The sequence below is a fragment of the Sceloporus undulatus genome, chromosome 6, assembly GCF_019175285.1.
Source record: "Sceloporus undulatus isolate JIND9_A2432 ecotype Alabama chromosome 6, SceUnd_v1.1, whole genome shotgun sequence".
In the NCBI taxonomy this organism is placed as follows: domain Eukaryota; kingdom Metazoa; phylum Chordata; class Lepidosauria; order Squamata; family Phrynosomatidae; genus Sceloporus; species Sceloporus undulatus.
Genome location: NC_056527.1, coordinates 60362089 through 60383287, shown reverse-complemented (window position 1 = coordinate 60383287; position 21199 = coordinate 60362089). Strand labels below are relative to the sequence as shown.

General features: G+C 39.7%; 1 protein-coding gene across 1 annotated transcript in view; it reads right to left on the bottom strand.

Annotated features, from left to right (window-relative positions):
- Positions 1–21199, bottom strand: part of ITGA9 (integrin subunit alpha 9) — a 288073-nt gene that overhangs the window by 6713 nt on the left and 260161 nt on the right. Inside the window, exon 27 of the mRNA XM_042475622.1 lies at positions 11071–11190. Within this exon, the coding sequence (XP_042331556.1) occupies positions 11071–11190 (120 nt within the window). The remainder of the gene's footprint in view (positions 1–11070; positions 11191–21199) is intronic.

The following is a 21199-nucleotide window of genomic DNA, read 5'->3' as shown; positions in this document are numbered from 1 at the left end:
GTGTTCAACCCAATATATAGATACATATATAGAGTGACAACATATGAACAAAGGGTATGTTTGGCATCTGCCTTCTCCTCTTTCCATTAACCGAGAATAGACTTCCTGTCCCCAGTCATAGAATGAGAGAGCTCTTGAGCTGGAAGGGACCCCAAGCATCACCTAATACACTTTCCTGCCAATACAGGAGACTGACAGCTTATGAAACTGATCATTTTCCAAATACAGCCACAGTTTTTGAGCTTTATGATCAATCCTGCAAGCCTACAAATCATTTACTTTCTACAATAACCCTAATATAAAATAAATTATTTTAGGACAGTAGTAACACTAAATGTTCTGATCAAGGAACTTGGCATGATTCATCCAAACATACATCCTTTTAAAAAACTTGGAGACCTGTGGAAAAACTTAAGAGATACTTACGTAATCCCACCTTCACTGAAATCGATGAAATTTAAATACTCTTAATTTTGAATGGATCATCTCCATTTTACAAAACATAGTTATGACAAATTTGTCTACAAAATCCTGCATTGCAGTGAAGATAGTAAACAATATCAGATGTCCTACCAACCTATTTAACTCATCAGAGACAAAGACAGAAGAATTTTTACTCCAAAAATCTTTTTTAAAGGATACAAGTACGTTCATGTTTCACAAATTCCAGCTGGAACACAGTAGTAGCTCTATGTCATATCAGTCAGGGAAATTACTATTTTTCCCCCCAATATGCTACTCCTTTTTTCTTTATACAAAAATATTCAAATGCCTCTGGCATCGCTTTAAAAAGTTTACATTTAGGCAAAACTTGAAACACTACTTCTGAGGTCAATAAAAGAGTAACGTAAGTAAATTATGGTCCATTTGGCCTGCCAAAAATACAGGCTATTTGACAGAAAAATTGTATCTTTCCCATAATTATTCCCATAAACAACCATTATGCCTTTGGTTCAACCAGTGGTAATGCAGATCAAGGAATTAATACTTCAGTTCTCAGAACTATAGAGCTCTGGAGGATTTATTTTTTAAAACACAACTGCTGTTTTATTTTATGTCTGAGAATTTTGCAATTGTATGTACTTATTTGCAATGTTAAAGTTGACATATATAGTATATCTTGGCTTTGGTTCTTAAGAATACTAGTTATGCAGAAAGGGTCACTGACAAAAAAAGGCTTCTTGCCTTCCAGTGGATTAAATATGTTTATATGGTGCCAAGATAAAAGCTAGAATGTCTAACTGTTTCTGATGTACACATTGTCCCCATTGGCTAGACTATAAACTCAGATAGACTGTTTATCCACATGATGACAGAGGATGTATTGCCTTTACAAGCCCACCAACAAAGCCCAAATTATATGTGGAGAACAAACTGAAATACTGTGAAAAGTGAACAAAGTTTGACCAAGCTTCTATTTATATGAAGTGGTAATTGTGCATAATCCATCTCATTTCTCTAAAGTATCTGCCACAACACTATACATATAGTAACACTTCTAGTGCTCATTAGTAGCTCAGATGTGGGTAGTTCTGTATATGAAACACATATCCAAAAATCTCATCAGGCGTTTCCCATTGTAATAAAAGGATTTGTTTGTAGCAGCTGTGGTTTTGGGCCGAGTGGCCTCTCCTTTCTTTTACTGTGAAGTGTCTGGGTGCCTGGAAGAGAAAAGGGTCTCTAATTTCGTTCTCTTTGGGCTGCTTCGTGACTGTAGCATATGGAATGAACTGCATGTGTGAATCAGCCATCACAGAGAAGATGGCATTTTCCCTTGGCCATGTAGATCATGTTTTTCATTGAAGGCACATTCAGCATGAGTTCTCCAAGGCTAAGCTATCAAGTGACATAGGTGGATTGGAAAACTGACCCTTTGGAGTCTATTTACATAGGGGTGCCTTACTTAAGCAATCATTCCATCATATCCCACCCTTTCTCCCAAGAAGCAAGTCACACATCTTGGGAAAGTCAACCACAGGGGGGGAAGGGGGCCAAAAAGGCCCTTCTGAACAAATATGGCCAAGAAAACCCCACAATAAGCTCACTTTAGGATTGCCATAACTCAGAAACAACTTGAAAGCAACAACAACTAGATCACACATCTATCTTATAAAGAATTTCAATGTTACTGTCCAAATTAGCAAAGAAAATTTGGTACTTTTGCAATGTGCTAATATTGTGATGCTAAAAACAAAGCTGGGGTGAGGAAGGTATAGGTGATTCTGAAGTGCTCGTTTCAGATTTTATCAAATAGGACACAGCACAAACTTATAAAAGCTCAATCATAAAGCTATAAAGGTATCAACTGGTTTTAAAACACATATAAGCTATATGGGTCAAGACTTGACTTGGAGCTGAAGTTTCCTTGCTTCATTTGGGAATATGATGTTAACCTATAAAAGCCCAGATCAGGCTATTGCCTTGTAGTCTAGAGCAATGATTCTCAATTAGATGTTACTGATTTCAACTCTCAGAAACCTTAGCCAAGCGTGCTCAATGGTCATATATTCCAGAAGTCTAAAACATTTGGACACCCAAGGATGGAAAAGCAGTGAACCAAAGGGCCATCTTCACTAGCAAAAACCCTGGCTGTACCTTAAGATTAACTTCAGAGTTTCTGTGTCGGTGGGTAAGATCAGGACGTTCTGAGTTGTGACCCCAAAACATTTCAAGAACATTTCAAATGGAATATTTTTTTAAAATCTCCTCTAAATTTAAAGAGATAAGACAAGACCTCTGTAAAATTATGGCACTGGGTCATTTCACAATAACATTTTCATCTGGAAGTATTCTTATTGTTATGAGAAGGTGTTAAATTTCACGCACTATATCAGACTTACTGAAATCTGCACTTAAAATAACTGTTTTCTAATAAGTTAAATATGCCTTTTTTTCTCTCCCCCATGTGCTGTATCACTAAATTGGCTTTGGAAAACTTGGAAAAGCAACGCTGGTAAAATATAAAAACAATTGCTTATTTAAAAGCTCACTATGAGCTTATCCATGCTTGCTTGGTTGAAAAAGACACTTTGTTCGATAGAACATTTTTTTTTCCAGATAGGCCTACACAGGACGGGCGCCTATTTTCTGAACTATCACTTATCTGGGTTACACAGCCCGTATTTGGATCTTTAAGCTTGTAGCCCTACAGTCTCATAACAAGGAATACATTCTATTGATCTTATTTGGCTTACTTATGAGTACAGGGTTGCACTATCAGTCAAAGTCCTATGAATACTCTTCATCTCCATGAAAAAGAAGTTGTAAAGATGGGAAAGCCTGCTTACAACCATCCAATCACAGACTTCAGAATGCTGTGAAGAGGAGCCTATGTAAGAAAGGATAGATGCTGCTCTGCTAAAGAAAGAGACAAGAACAAGAGGAAATGGGGTTAGGGCAGTCAGAGACAGAGTGAAGACCAGGTAGGCAGAGAGGAATTTGTAAGATCTGAATAGGGATTTTGGAGCTAGGAATGAAGAAAGAGTTCATGTTTGTGTTTGATACCTAACAAATTTTTACTGAAATTGCTTTCTACAACTGTGTATAACTGTTTAGATTTAAGAACTGAAATGGTAGATGGTTGCACTTTACCATACTGAACCCACTGATCTACACAGCCACATGTTCAGTATAAAGGTCACCTTGAGGCCTGGCTGTCATAACCAGGGAGGGAGCCTGTGGGTAAAAGGGCAAGATGAATGACTGGAGCACAAGAGTTGGAACTGCAGGGCCGGCCTAGGGTTCTGTCTTTGCAAAGGAGCTGACAGTACCGTTTCCCTGAAAATAACACATACCCATAAAATAAGCCATAGCAGGATTTCTAAGCATTTTCAGGGAAACAGGGTAGTATCAGCTCCTTTGCAAAGAAAATAAGACATACCCATAAAATAAGCCGTAGCAGGATTTCTAAGCATTTGCGCAATATAAGCCATACCCCGAAAATAAGACATAGTGATAGGCCTAGCACAGAACGGAAAGGGGCGAAGGGAGCGGAAAGACTGGGGCCAATGGTTCTAAAGGAAACAGACTCACAAGAAATTCAGGATAGAATTCCGGGTTAGGAGAGTTATAATAATGTTCCAGAAGAAGAAGACAAAGGTTAATAATAATAATAACAACTATATTTGAATAAATGTAGATTGTTGTACCATACTTAATAAAAATAAGACAGCCCCTGAAAATAAGCCATAGTGTGTGTTCTTGAGAAAAAAATAAATATAAGACAGTGTCTTTTGGGGGGGGGGGGGAGAGACAGTAGATGCAAAGTGGATCTGTATAAAACAGGGGCTCCAAAAGAAGATGCTGGACCATACTAACTGCATAGGAGAGAACATTTTTTTTTCATCTTGCTGCGAGTCTTGCAAGCTCACTAAAGATGAGCAATTTTTGGACTAAAATGACAGGCTATGCCGAAAATCACCAGCAAAGAATAAAATATCCATCCTTTCCTGTTAGAAAATGTTGGCTGTGGGTTTTAGTCAGTGATATAAAGACAAGTAACACAGTGTGAGGCCACAAAGAGGGAAAAGTGCACAGGCAATATTGTAACAAATCTCTGCCCTCAATTTCAATTTGAAGTTGGCTGTTCTTTCATAACATTTAAAGTGTTTTTCAACTGTCCAAATAAGACAAGGGGTGTTTATAGGAGTGCTTTTGAACATTCTCCTAACCAGTGTGTGTATATTTGTGGCCAACTCTATGACAAACATTGTAAAATGTTCTGTTTATTTAATTTTGTGAAAGGAAATTTCAGGTTTTCTAGTTGCTTTATTAAGAAGGGCACTACAATGCCACTGTAATCAAAAGCATATGACAGTTCAATTAGATCCCTCCATGGCAGCCGTGACTTTATCCTTAGGATATTATACTTCAAGGCATGTCTCTAAAATGGGATGAGGGGGAAATATTGCAATCTTCTAAAGAGGCAAGACTGGTTTTGTAGTCAGACTGCAGTAGCCATCTCAAGCAGGTGCTTTGGTAAGTCATGAAAGCACATCTAATTATTATTTAGCTAGTTATTTTCCAATTTTACTCATAGAAAGAGGTGTTTGTAGAATTTTTGACTGGGATGGGACTGCCATTAACTGTAATGGTTCAGAACTGACAATATATTTGGCTTCTGAAACACACACATCTTTCAAGACAGTGTTCTCACTCTGAAATTCTTCTCCCCTGCACCCTGAGGACTGGAGACTCAGGGTCAGGTCTTGAGATCACACGACCCTAATCTGCCGTAGTTGCTCCAAAGCAACCTGCAGCCACAGAGGGCCCACATCTCAGAGCTGTAGTTAAATAGATATGTATTTTTCAAGGTGATGCTCTCATCTTGAGATTCTTCACCCTCCCCCTGGGAGTCAAAGGTGTTTATCAGACGAGCTCTTAAAGAGGTACTATTCCAGTGTGACTCCTCTAGCTGCCTCCTGTTGCATGCTGGGATTGGCAGTTTTAAGGAGGGGTATTTAGAATTCTCAGGCAGAGAAGTTCAGCTCCTTAAAACTGCCAATCCCAGCATGCAACAGGAGGCTGCTAGAGGAGTCACACTGGAATAGTACCTCTTTAAGAGCATAGTGTGATAAACATCAAAGTCTTGAGATCTGGGAACCCTAGACCAGGCCCTGAGACTTGGTTTCAGGCCCTGACACGTAGCGCCATATCCTGACACCTGGCAATCTAAGTGGCAGTACTGTAAGCTGACAAGTCTCCTGAAAGATCCTCCTTGATCATTTGCTTACACCAGGGTGGGAAATATATGGCCCATGGGCTTCATATGTGCATCTTGCCTGTTACCAAAAGGCACCACTCAATTTCAGCTGCAAATCACACTGGTGCATTTCAGAGGTAAGCCACAGAAAGGGCTTTAACAGAAGCATTTCTGTATTCTCTCAAGCGTTTTTGCCACTGAAATTTGGTGCCAAATTTTGGAAGTATTGCAGAAATAGCCCATGGTAGGCTCTGGGCAGAATACTGGGCCAACTTAAGAAGTCACTTAAGAGTAATTCACATGCCAATGTCTGATGAAGAAGCATGTGCTTCTGAAGTCTCTTCTATAAAATAAACAGCGTGTATGAAGACTCTTACAGGGGTTAGCTTTCTCCATGCTACATGACAGAAGAACGTTGTAGGAGACATGAGTGCTTGTAACATATTACCAGAGCCTGGAAAAGCAATTTTTTCAGTATACAGTCAGCCCTCCATATTCACGGACTTGACACTCGCAGTTTCGATTAGTCATAAGGTTAAGGCCTCTAGCCCAGGCATTCCCTGTCCCTGTCCCTCCAGGGCTTTTCCCCTCAGGAGAAAAAGTCCAGGAGTCAACTCTGTGTTTTTCTTGGCCAGCCAGGCAGTGATCCAGCTGGGAAAGGGAGGAGGGACCTCCATCCCCCCAAGTCCCTTTGCCTGCCCCATCACTCCCTGGGCTGTCCAAGGGGTGATGGGGCTGGCAAATGAAGGAGGAGACTCCTTCCCCTGCCAGGGTCCTATGCCTGCCCCATTGCTCCCTGGGCTGTCCCTGTATTTCACACACCACTTGGATGCACACACCCTCCAAAATTTCACTTATGAAAACTGGGACTCATGTGGCCAAGAAACACCAAAGTGTGGTCAAGATGGCAAAGGTTTTTAATCAGATATGCTAGGAGATATCAGAATGACTAGGGAATAGTTGGAGATCCTCCTAGCAAATAAGCTGAAGCCTTGTGGAGGTTCTTCTTTTCATTCTCCCACTGTGTGTGTCAGAGGTAGAGGAGGATCTGAGGTCTTTGTATAAAGGGAACAACACAGTCATATTGTGAGACAGGGGTATAAAGAAGGAATGAAGCAGAAAATGAGAGAGAGAGAGAGAGAGAGAGAGCACATGAGCACACCTCTGAGCTTTTAGGATGTCTCTCTGGGGACCTGTAGGTTAATGAAATTGCTGCCTATAAGTGTCTCCTACTAGACAATACTTGCATGTGGGTAAATAAACTAAATATTGAAATAACATCACAAGTCTCCAATTATCTCTATTCCAAGTCAAATGTGGATGTCTCATTGCTTGATAACTATGTCTCCTTGTGAGCTTGTGTGACATTGTCAAAAGATAATAAAAACAGAAGATATGACAACAACAATGTAACCCTTGTAGATAGAAGGGTTACCCTGTTGTTGTCACATCCTCTGTCACATCCTTCCTTCTGGCTATATGTAGATACGTGTGTGAACCCATATTTTGCTTATGCTGTTATGTTCAGTTCTGTGAAAAATGTGTGCCATATTGAACCAATAATTTCACTATGTCTTCTGTAATAGTATCAGCTAAGGATAATGTGTCTCCCTTGAATGAGTGCCTGGAGGAGGTAATGGGTTGGATGAGGAAAAATAAACTGAAACTCAATCTAGATAAGATGGAGGTCCTTATTGTTAAGCATCCTAGCCTGGGTTTGGAGATGTGTCATGCGGTCTTAGATATGGCTACACTTCCCCAAAACACTATTCACAGTTTGGGAGTGCTCCTGGATCCATCATTCCAAATGACAGCCCAGAGAGATGTGATGGTTAGCAGTATTTATTATCAGCTTCGGCTATTACCGTGTTTCCCCGAAAATAAGACACTGTCATTTATTTGGGATGGGAAAAGAGGCCAGAAAAATGGTCTTGCCATTGAGAGGAATTGATCGCTTCTTGGCCTTTTGGCTAAGATCAAGTGTAGTATTCAAATACAGAAATAAGAAACCAGACTCCTGAGGCTACGCTGCATGCCATTGCGATGGATGCCACGAAGATCGATGCATCCCTCCTAGCCCCATGGCAAAAGATCGACGCGCTTAGGGTTTTCCTCCTCCCAAGGATTGACTTTGCTCTTTGAGGTTCGTCAGTCCAGAAAACAGCACTTAGTAGAGTCGACCGAGCAATCACAGCTTCTTTGAAGAAGTGGCTTAGCCTCCCTAAGCGTGCGACCAACGACATTCTGCACATTGCTCAACAACATGGAGGATTAGGAATCCCTAAGCTGGGAGATTCAGGGGATGCTGCAACCATCATCCACGCATATCGTCTTCTCACCTGCCCTGACAAGACTGTAAAATCTATCGCTCTAGGTTCCCTAAAAGAAGTCGTCCAAAAACGCATTGCTAGAATTCCATCTGAGAGCGACCTAGCAACCTATCTTTCCGGCTCGCTGGAAAATGAATTTGGACACGATGGCGGTGACTTCTCCTCCCTCTTCACCCGCACCCGGAATGCAACCCGACCTTCTAAGGGAGAAATATACCATCGCGCTTCTGAGCAAGCCTGACCAGGGCAAGGTCTTTGAGGTGACATCGCAATGGGACTCAAGTAACCACTTTATTCCACACGGAGATTTCACCCGTTTCGCTGACTGGCGTTTTGTTCACCGAGCTCGTCTGAATGTTGTGCCTCTTAACGGCGCTGTTAAAACTGGCAACCACGACAAACGTTGCCGTCGTTGTGGTCATCCAAACGAGACGCTTCCACATGTGCTCTGCAATTGCCCTCCACACTCGACAGCCTGGAAACATCGGCACGATGCTGTGATGAATAGACTGGCTAAAGCTATCCCAGCTTCAATGGGCACCATTTCTCTCAATCGAACTGTGCCTGGGACAGACAGCCAACTGAGACCTGACATAGTAATCACAGATGAAGACCACAAGAAGATTACTATTGTGGATGTCACCATCCCCTTTGAAAACAGGAAGCCAGCCATGAGGGAGGCCAGAGAACGGAAACATCAAAAGTACACCCCTCTGGCTGAGGTCCTGAGACAAAAGGGGTACGAGGTCTCTGTCCATGCATTGCTTGTTGGAGCCCTGGGTGCCTGGGATCCAGCAAATGAACCTGTGCTGAGAGTCTGTGGAGTGGGAAAGCGCTATGCAAAACTCATGCACAAGCTAATGGTGTCAGACACCATTAGATGGTCCAGAGACATTTACATTGAGCACATTTCGGGCCATCGTCAGTATGAGGAACCAGCTGCAGTTTTGGTAGAAAAGGAACAGTGAAGTCTCAGTCTTCTTTCCTCCCCCCCTTTTTTCCCCCTCCCCTTCTTTCCCTTCTCCTTCCCTTCTTTCTCTTTTATGGTATGCAACTGTTTGAATATATTAGTGATTGCCATTGGTGATTTAAAGCAAAGGATATATATTTTGGTCTCCTTAGTATGTTCTATCTTATTTTAAAACTGTTTTAACAATTTAACACATCCTAGGAATGAAATTTGCTTATATCTAATTTCTCTATATATTATCATACTACTATGTATTTTTATTTGCAATTGCATTCTTTGGACTTGATATATATTACCGATTGGTTTATGTTAAATTGTACCCTTAAATATTTTCTAATAAAACAATTAATCTGTTCTTCAAATACAGAAATAATCATCTTCTTCTTGAACATTGTCATAACTCTCCAAACCCAGAATTCCATCCTGAATTTCTTGCGACTCCATTTCCTTTAGAACCACTGGCCCTTATTTTTCCGCTCCTTTCCCCGCTATCTTCTGTTTTGCGTCAGGGCTATCACTATGTCTTATTTTATGGGTATGTCTTATTTTCCGGGAAACAGGGTATGTTAGCTGCACCCCTACCTAGAATTGGAGAACTTAAATAGTAGTGTATGTGTTGCTAACCACAAGGTTAGAGTTTTGCAATGCACTGTACCATAGGCTACCTATGTACCAAGTTTGGAAACTTCAGTTAGTTCAAAACATGGCAGTCTGATTGGTTACTGGTACACGTAGGGGGGACCATGTTACACCAATATTAGAATCACTCCACTGGCTGCCAATTAGTTTCCAGGCAAAGCACAAAGTGTTGGTCTTAAAGCCCTACATGGTTTGAGTCAAAGTTACCTGTGGGATCATCTTCTCCAGTATAATCTGTCACATATCCTCAGGTTCTCTGGGAGACATATACTTCAGTCAATCAAAACTGCCTCTGACCCAGAAAACATTTTTGTTGGCCACCCTCAGACGGGGAGGGGGGGGATGAACTTTTCTCTGTTGCTAACCTGCCTGTACAGTTCTCATAGCTAATTGAGGAGAGATAGGTGATACCTGTGGAATGGTTTGGCATTCTTCATTGCAGTTACAAACCCATAACTGCTCCATGTTGTTGTTGTTGTTGTTGTTGTTGTTGTTGTTGTTGTTGTGTGCCTTTTCCTTTTCCTGAGGCTGAAAATATGTAACTTGCCCATGGTCACCCAGTGGGTTTCTATCACCAATTGGGAATCAAACCTGATCTCTAGAGTCATAGTCCAACACTCAAACCACTACTGCATGCTGGCTCTTTTACTACTCCTAAATGATCAGCTAGCATCCTCATCCTTGTGCCTTAACTGGCAACAGAACATATCTTCATCTCTTGGAGCAGCCACTATCTGAGATAGGTTGGATGGGTTGGGCCAGCAAACATTAACAACATAGAATATGGGCTATTGTATTTGTTTTACTATTAAAAAGTTGTAGTAAAAGGGTTGGTATGAAGATTCTGGAGGAGTTCACTGAAGCATCCTTGTGGGGAAGGCTGCATGTAGCCCCCAAGCTACACTTTTGCCTACCCCTACTTTGCTTCAAAAACATGGGCATTCAAATGGGGCCATTTTCCTTTCCTTTCATTTTTTAAATGTATATTTAAATGTTAGAAAAGCAATTTAAAAGTAACACATTAGCAACTTGTTACTTTTAAAATAATATTCTAAACTCTGTAAATATCTCTATGAGGCAGGATTAAATGCTGACTAAACAATATATTGCAATGCTTACAGGAATATATCACATGACAAATGCACTTGTGTGGAAGCAGCTGCTGTGTCCTTCACTTCAAGCATCCAGTATCAGCTTCTCTTAAAGAACCTTCCATGTTCATGTTCCCCATAAGGAAAATGTACACATTTACCCCTTTGACATTTAATGATCTCAAAATAGAAGATGGTTAATTCATTGAAGTTAATGGATGCTAAATACTTACCAGAAACTGCACAGATTGAAAGTGAGACAGAGAGAAAAAGTGAGCTGCATTCAGTCAAGACTGTGGCTAATCCTTGTGTCTATACTGTTTCTGACAGAGCACTTACCTTCCATAGCAGCACTGCCAGCAGCAGGAAGATGAGAATTCCCACAAGTAAACTGATAGCAATGATCCATCCAACCACATAACCACGAGGCTCCAGATTATGCAAGGCCTCAAAGACCACCTACAAAGTAATTAGGACAAATAAAAACCTTTTATACAACTAGGTTTCATTATTTCATATGATGATACAATGTGTTATGTCTTCTCTTTATCTTTTTTAAAAGCACTACAGAGTGAGACTGTCAACCACATTTGTACAGTTGATCTGTCAAGACTGTTTTTCTCAAGGGTTTCTAAAACCTTCTTAAAAATTATCAGCTACAAGTGAGGATACTAAGACATGTCTCATTCTTGGAAATTCCATCCTATTACTACCCCCCCCCCCAGATATATAAACCTCTGTTTTGTGCCAGCCGTTGGGAGGGTGCAGCTGCTGGTGCGCCAATGCCAACTGTCTCTGATTTGCATGAAATCTTTTAGAAGCTGGCTAAAAAAACATAATCCACCATGAAAGAGGAACAAGTTTTATTGAACTAGGTCATCTAGTTGACAAAGGGCTGCTTTGTATCTTACATTTTTCCTAGGGAACGGTTACCTTTCCATACGCAAATAAAGGTCTATTCCAGAGCGTAGGGAAGTTATGTTTTTGGACTACAGCTCCCCAAATCCACCAGCTAGCATGACCAGCAATTTGAAGATTGCTACCATGACTTCTCTTAATATTCTTTTCTGTAGGGTAAGCATACCCAGATTTTTAACCATTCTTATGAAGCCTTGGTTTCCTGATGATCCACCATTCTGGTCACATTGAAGTTTGTTGGCATCTATTTGAAATGCAGTGCTCAGTATTATACCAGGTGTGGTCTGAACAGTGCAAAATACAGTGGACCCTTGTTATATGTTGGGATTTGGTTCCAAGATCTCCCATGTATAACAAAATCCGTGTATGCTCAAGTCCCATTAAATATAATGACATAGCAAAATGGTGTCCCTTATAAAAATTGGAAAATCAAGGTTTGATATTTGAAATTTATACTTTTTTGGAACATTTTCAAACTGTGGATGATTGAATCCGAGTATAAAAATCCATGTATAAGAAGGGCTGACTGTAGATTAAAAGCTGAATTCTTAGAGCAGACCCATTGAACTTAACAGGGCCTAGCTTAGTCATGACCAAGTCCACTGATTTCAATAGGTTGTGTCACCTCTAAGCATAGATTCAACCATATTGTTCATTACGATCTGAACACAATCCGTCTCGAGATATATATTTCCCTATACAAAGGAGGGTTTTGGAAGTGGAATCACATTCACACAAGTTGTTCACATAATATTTCTGATGTAATGCATGTAGTACATTTAAAGCCCACACAGGTGCCTGCACATTTAAATACAAGTCTCGGTTAGTAGATTTCTTGTCTTCCAGGCAAGCTATCCATATTGTTCCTAGCTAAAAAACTTCATGAATAAAATTATCCACTTACTGCATCAAGAGAAACCACATTTTTAAGCTGTATAAGCCAAGCAAATCAAGACTTATGTTGAAGTCAACCTACTTGGCCCTTCCTTACTTGTGTCAGCAATGTCACCAAGCATTGACTATACACTTTCAAGCTGTAGGAGGACAATCAGTCATGTCAACAGGTGCATTTTGAAGAACTACAGTGCCAGAAGGGCTGTATCACATCCATTTATTTCCCTTTTAAAAATCTGAAGATCAGACCTGTGACCAGTATTTCTATTTAAAGGAGTGCCAAGAAGGAAATCATGCTTGAAGTCAACCTGTAGTTGGCAATTTTCCCTACAATTTATACTGTATCAATATACAACTCGTGGGAGTAAGTCCTGTTTACCTTATTTGTGTAACTGTGTATAGTACTGCACTGCCAACAGTAAGCTGACATTACTTGAACACCATTATTTTTCTAAAAACACGTAAAAATAAAGGGCAATTTTGATGTTGCTTTTGTTACTGCTCCCACTTTTAAAACATGTGGTATTAGTTGAATTTTGAGGAAGGGCTAGCATTATATCTGATTTACCAGTATATTATCTATCAGTCTGCTCAAACCCTGCTGACCTATTATACCAGGGTGTTATTATAGCTATATTCTTCATAGGAAGAAACGTGAATTTAACTATGACCAAGATGTAGGCTCTTCTCAAATTCATAGTGAAATTAGATAATACAAAAATAATTCAGTACTTTTGCAAATGAATTTCTTGTTGGAAAACAACATCGACATGAACTGTATTATTAAAAAGTTTCTTGCTTTGATGATGGAGAAGTTGCTCAGCTTGTGTTTTTCCACTGCAATGGGTTAAAACCTTCTGCCAAGAAAACAAGAACAAAGACCTATACTATTAAAACATAGGATTTTACTTTAAATAGTAAACCCAGTTGGTACTGACGACATTGCTATTATGAGGTGCTGATCTTGAGCAGAGTGGACAGCTCCAGGAATCAGAAGAAAGCGCAATGTAAACAGACTTGATATATGAGGTGGATATTTTTAGTAGTGTAGTAAGATGGGAACTTTTTACTACACAAGGGAATGTCAAAAGAAAATGAGCATGTGCTTTATCAATTACGTGACTGCATAGATCATGAAAAGCTATGGCTTGCTCTTAGAGGAATGGGTGTGCCACTTCACCTGATTGTCTTGATGCATAGCCTGTACTCAGGACAAGAGGCTGAATATGGAGAGACAGAATGGTGCCCAATTGATAAAGGAGTAGGGCAAGGATGCACTCTATCACCATATCAGTTCAACATGTATGCAGAAAATAACATAACGCAGAGCAGGCTTACACTCTGAGACAGGAGGAGTGAAGATCTGAGGAAGAAACATTAACAACCTATGTATTGTGTGATTTGTTTGATCGGAATCGTTTTATTGCTTTTTTCTGGTTTTAATTATATGATTGAATGATGGATTTTAATCGATGTATTGTACTGCTTTAATATGGGGGATTGTTGTTGATATATTTTATATCTGGTATCTTTGTACTTTGTATTTTTACTATGTTGTAAACCGCCGTGATCGAAGGAACGGCGGTATATAAATAAAGTCTCATTCATTCATTCATTCATTAAAGATATGCAGATAACACTATATTACTAGCAAAAAACAACAAAGATCTGGAACAATTAGTAAAGAAAGTTAAAGAAGAAAGTGCTAAGGTAGGCTTAATGCTGAATATTAAGAAAACAAAAACAATGACCACAGAAGAACTACATGAAATAATCCTAGGCAATGACAAAGTAGAAATAGTTAAAGAATTCCCATACCTTTGATCAAACATTGATCAGAGTGGATACAGCAGTCAAGAAATCAGAAGACTAGGAATGGGAAGGGGAGCTGTGAAATAACTAGACAAGATCTTAAAGTGCAAAGACAACACTGAATATTAAAGTTAGGATCATCCAAGCCATTGTATTCCCCATCACTATGTATGGATGTGAGAGCTGGACAGTACAGAAAGCAGATAGAAAGAAAATCAACTTATTTCAGATGTGGTACTGGAGAAGAGTGCTGAGGACACCATGAATGGCCAAAAAGACAAACAAATGGATCCTAGAATAGAAAAAGCTTTAAAAAGCTAAATATTTTAGAATGTTTTTTTTTTAAATAAGGAAATTCGCGTAGGAAAATCTATCAGTGGGAATTTATTAGCCAGTAAATAAAGCCTTCATGTACAGAGGAAGGATAGGAGATCCTGGAAACCAATAACCAAAACATTTCACTTTTGTTTCCGTTTCTGACCACCCAAAATATTCTGTCTGTCTGCTACTATAAATAGAATATTGGACTAGATGGGATCTCGGTCTGATCCTAAAAGGAAATAGATTTTTTAAAAATTTTAAATAAATATTTGGTTCATTTTAGTAAGTGTGATCTACCACAGGGAAAGACCAGAATTTTGCCCAGTGGCAGCATATTATGAGGGGCAGTGCATTTGGGGCTGTGTGTATATACCTATGTATGCACATACATATGCAAATGAATATCCCTTCCCCTGCCCTCCTCTTAAACATATATTCATCCACACATAGAAGAACACATACAAATGTCAATCTGGACTGTGCTGGGAGCCTTCCCTCAGTTCCACAGCAATCCTAATGGACATGATTTGTCTTTCCTATTGTTTGGCCAGAGTGAGAGGCTCACTAGAAAGAGTTCCAGATAAGCATCTTGCTCCCACTAAGCTCAAAAGAGAGTTTCTATACTTCCTGACCAAGACTACTGCTCCAAGCAATGGGGTCTGGTGTAAATCCATCTCAGGCCGTGGCTAATTTTAACAGAACTCTTCAAGGTGTCCTACCTATTTAGGAATAGGGTTCAACAGTAGGAGGGCTCCTTTAAAACATGAGGCTCTTTGACACTTCACAAATACAGCAACATGATTCCACTTCCACTGCCATGGTTGCATCTTGCGGAATTCTGGTGTTGGTAGTTTGGCGAGGCATTAAACCTCTTTGGCTGGGGATTCTAAATACCCCCTCCCTAAATTGCTAATCCCAGAATTCCACTGGAGAGAACCATGCCAGTTATGATGGAATCATAGCACTATATTTGGGCAATGTGTGAGGTCCACAAGAGGGGATTTACTGCCCCACTGATATGATAGCCACCAAATGCCACTGTCTCCAAGGTATGACCCCTTTCCACAAGTGGGAAACCTTAAAAGTATGGACCTTCACCTTGAAGCCTAGTACTCCTTTGATCTGTCCAGAACTTATGCAGGACAAGTGGGTAGTGCCCTGGTTTCAGGGATCATGGAGCTCCTTGGAGAGAGTGCATTGTCCATGGACTGGAGCTAGGTTTGGAGTTGCAATCGAACAATCTGTTAAAAAGCAAAACTTGATCTCTTCTTCCTTGGCCTCCCCAACAGTAACATCTCCTCTAAGACAGTTAATACAAAATGCACTTAATGCTGTCTTAGAACTGACATATATTATGGCTGATACAGGAGAAAGAAGGAATGGGTTGAGAGAAGACTATAGGCCTAAATAAAATTAAACAGCTATAAAAATGTGGAGTGAATTAGAGACTTGTATTCATGCTTTGAACCAATGCCCAAGAATTTGACTGCAAAACGAGATTCATTCTAGAATGCCAAGGAAAGAAAACGCCATCTTATAGGGAAGCTTGAATTCCAGCATTATTTAGCTTTTATGTTTCCCACCACACTCAAAGTTCTTATAGCAGATTTATTTAGTTTTTATATCTTATGCTACATTAAACAGCCCTTTCAAGAGAAATTACAGGACTGTGTTAAATAAGCATTTTTAACCTCAACTAGAATTTATTTAGAAATAAATTTACAATGAGGTTTGGCAGTTGACAGAGGTGAGGAGAAGTCAATGATTGTTGTAAGCCTGTCTTGCTCAGGAACCTATATATTTAAAAATAGCCAAAAGAAGCCTCATAGAAGGGGAAAGTCCACCTGGGCTTCAGTATTTCATGTAAAGGAAATGGAAAGAGGTGTCTGTGGTTCCTTGCCAATGTCGTCATGGCTAGTCAGCCATGATGAGCCTATGTTCAATTGATTTCAATGGCTCTATCAGGTGTATCCTATCCACATTTCAGTATTAAATCTCATCAGTTAAATCTCATGTCCATGAAACAAGAGGCTAAAGAAAGATGGGGGGAATGCTTGGGACCAGAAGTGTTCTGTATTTCAAATTTATTTAAATAAGCATCATGAGATATAATGAGGCTGGCAACAGACAGAGGAGCTGTGACATGGCAGGAGGCATGGATTTGCACCAATTCATAGGTCCTCATGTTTCTCTTCAGTTGCTTTACTCTCCAGCCTTCCAAATACAGTACAGATAAATAGCATGCTATTTATGTTGTAGCTGAAAAGGTTTTGGATTTGGGAGTGTTTCAAATTTTGAAATTCTGGATAAGGGATATTCAACCTGTATGAAACTGAATATGTTCAGGCATTTTGAAAGCTGGGGTACATAAGCACAAGGCAAACTGCAAGCTAGAATGTGAACTACATGATATTCTCTGAAGATGCCAGCCAAACATCAGGAAGAAACTCTTCTAGAACATGGTCACATAGCCCGAAAAAACCCACAAAAAACTATGGTTGCCGGCCATGAAAGCCTTCGACTTTACATGATATTCCTCATTTTCATTTAGAGAGGAACCTACTGTAGCTATAAAGGTAACTTAAAAATTACCATTACATCACAAACTGAGTGAAATTATTTCTCATTCAGTGGTGTCAAACCAGACTATTTCTGCAATGCAGATGCAGCCTTAGTTACACCTCCCTTGATGGAAAAACAGATTAATTACAACTAACTAGTTATTGTACTTTCAGGTTCTGGGATGGATGGAAGATAAATTGATATCGTAAAAAAATCTTTCAAATGGAGAAATCCTCAAAAGGAAAGGGAACAGGACAGTGGACCAAAACTTTTGTTATATTTGAGTAATTGTTGTTGCACAATCTGAATGTTTCCCTTCTGCATTCTGTGAGGGCAGGGATTATGACTACCTGGAGCCAAGCCACACATCTTAATTTGTGCTTTCCTGAGTATGGACCAACATAAAGAATACTAATCCAAGAGAAGCCAAGAGGCATATGGAAATTGCATGGCTGAATATTAAAAACTAGCATTCATATTAGAAAAGAATGAGATTATACACTGAGGTTTCAAAACTACATCATGTCCAACATGCTCCTTTTCAGCTTATGCTTCCCAAAAGCCACAGTCGTCTGCTGACTAAAGACTGTATTTCTTTTTCTACTATGCAAAATTAACCACAATGGTTATGACACAGAACTGTTTAAGAAATCCATTCTGGCAGCAAGAATAATTTATTTTAAAACCATTAAATAGAAATATTCCATTCCATTTATGCTTATACAGTATATATCATTCTTTCTCAGTCCTTTTTTTATAATATAATAGATGATAAATTTATCACTGTAATGCACTGTGTCTGGAAGATCATGATCTAAAATAATTGTATATCCTGCAACTATCCAGAGAGATCTAGACTTCTGCAGTATATAAACTTGGGATCTGGTTGTTCAGAGAGCCCCAATCCCTGTATGAGAAACATTCCATCACCTAGACTGTTTATTAGGCATGGTCCTGCTTACATTCTCTTAAACAAGGAAATTAAGACTAAAATTAAGACATTTACCTGAAAGTCATATCTCTGATACTGATGGGTGGGTGTTGTTGTACTGATGGGCATTTTGTAATAACATGATCTGGGAGCTCTACACACACACACTCACACTCAAACACACATATATACAGAGGTTGTGTTCATAAAGCACATGGAGGTGGCTCTCAAGTCACACATGATTTCATGTAGTTTGAGAGCTGCTTTCAGGTGTCCCTTGTAAACATTTGGTGCACTCTCTTATGCTTTTAATGCTGCTCTTGTCGGGAGTTTGGCTTCTGCTGCCAGGCAGATGTGAGCATCATGGCCAAATGCTGACTGGTGTCCAGTGGTATAGAAAGGGCAAATTTGTAGCTAGCAGAGTTGCTAGATAGTTTTGCTTTAGCTTGGCGGTCTCAGTCTGAGCAAAGGTAGAAGGGCTGGAAACCAAGCAGGGGAACTAAGCATTTCTTCAAGAAGCCTGTTGTACAGTTCTTATAACTATTAGGGCACTTGCACACTTCTATTTACTGGGCTTTATAATCCTTGGGAGTTCAAGGGGTGCACCCTGTTTCAGGGACTCCATTTAGACAGCCATGGGGAATATTTCTGTCTCTTCCTCACACTTTCCCTTGCTGCCCTCAGCTTACTTCAGTTGCTGCAAAATTTCAGAGTGCAAAAATAGTTTGTACTCAATAAACTTAGCAGGCAGGAAGGGACTTGGAGTGAGGTGAGAAATATTGCCCTTCCCAGTAGACTCAGACAAAAGGGAAGTGCTGAAGCATCTCCTAGCATATCTGATTAAAAACCTTTGCCATCTTGACTACACTTTGGTGTTTCTTGGCCACATGTGTCCCAGTTTTCATCAGTGAAATTTTGGAAGGTGTGTGCATCCAAGTGGTGTGTGAAATACAGGGACACATATACACATATCAACAGTCAGTATTAGAAAACATGTAAACTACTTTAAACAACATGTAGCAAAGGTTTTTACTAGTTAAACCAGGGAAATCAGGGAAGTACATAGAGTGGGATTTTCCGCAAGTCCCCAAAAACCAATAACTGTTTCTCAAAATCATCCCTTCACAAAAGCACTTTTTGAAAAATGCTGCTATTTTCAATACACACAGTTAGTTACATGTGCCTCTCCACCCCACAGCCTCCCTTTTAGTATTGTTCATCTAAAAAGCATGAGAACAATCCAACTAATCCCTTTCAAAAGCTGTGGAGTATTAAAAAATCAGCCGGCTTCCTGTGTGTGTCATGGGTGCGGTGATTGTGTGGAAAATCCTACTCTGTGTGCTTATCAGACTTTATTGGATTAGGTATCAAGCCATCTTTGGTAGATGTTGTTTAAAATAATTTCCAAGTTTCCTAACAGCGGCTGGCACACCAGTCCTAAATGTAGTACTTGGAAGTGTTTTCAATGGAACATGCTTCCAAGCAAATGTGGTTGGGATCACAGCCTAAAACAATTTGGCTGCCATTTTGAATGCATCCTGGGGGCTTAGAGCCACAATTCCAATTACACTAGATGAAACCAGGAATTAGAAGTATTCTCAAAGACTTAACTACCTCAAATGGCATTAGAGATATTTAGATTTAAGGTGGGCCAGAATTTACTGCACTGTGAATGAACAAGGATGGCATACAGTTGTTTGCACAGCGCTGATCTTAGGATGTCATTCCAGGTCTCCCAAAGAGTACCAAAAACTGGCACACATTACTGTAATAAGATAAGCATTGCTGGCAAATGATGCAGCATGTGATGTATAGCAGAGAAGCATTCCAGTCCTTTAGCTGATGGAATCCAGCATCTCTTCACAGCAAGTGATAGAAATGTGTCCCTAAGCAACTACCTCTAGTCAGACTATCCTTTGGTCAACAATCTGTAGTTTTAAAAGTAGCTGAAAAATTGGGATGACAAAAGGTTAATTGGTCTGTTCTTGCCAAACCAGAATAGTTGAAGGGTACAACTGCAGATTTCCCTGTGGAAAATTCCTCCATAGGGAGAAATCTGGTCATCGTCTACCCCGCAATATACACATCTTTGAAATCTTGTAAGGGAAAATGGGTAGGGGTCAATCTGAAGCAGAAAAGCAGCAGGCAAGGGAAAATGGAGCACCTCTTTTTTTTTACAGTTTCTTATTTATCTGCTCTAACTTGCCCTTTCTACAACAGCTGTCCCCCCCCCCCCCCGCTTGCCACTTCAAGACTACCTGGGGGCATACTATATGTTTTCTTGGAATGGTTAGCTGTACATGGTTACTCTTAGTTGTACATAGCTGTACACTGGACTACCTCTGTACTAAGTTTGGAAATTTTAGTTAGTTCAAAACACAGCAGCCAGGAATGATCATATTATACCAATACTGTATTATATATTTTCATATATAATATTATACCTATGGGTTTGTCCCTTCCTGTACAATCTGGTCCTGTGGTAGACATTTATTCCAATCAGCCAGGCAACTGTCAGCCAGAGGACTTTTTCTTCAGCCACCCCTAGACTCTAGAATGACCTGCCAGAAGAGATTTGACGGCTCAATACGCTGTCATCCGCCTCTTCCAGAGGACCTATCCAGATGATTTTTCAATTATGAATTTTACATGATGAATTTTAAATGTAGATTGTTTGAGAATGTATATGTCTGTTTTTTTTAAAACTTCTGTATGTTTTTATTAATGAGTTTTAATTGATATTGTGCATTGTTTATTTGTTGTTCTTCCCCGCCTCAATCCATGGGGACAGACAGGTAATAAACTGAGGTTGTTATTTCAGTATCCAAGTATACAAATAAGCATAATTTATTTTCTTCTTTTTTCTTTTTTACACTTAATTTTAGGTCTCATCAAGTTTTTAAAGCTGTATCATAAACAAGCAGCAATTTTTTTTTTAAAAAATGGATAATACTTTTTCTCAAATCCTCCTGAAACAGAAAAAAAAACACCTTTGGAATATTTTAAATATCTACATTAAGCAGGTTTTGC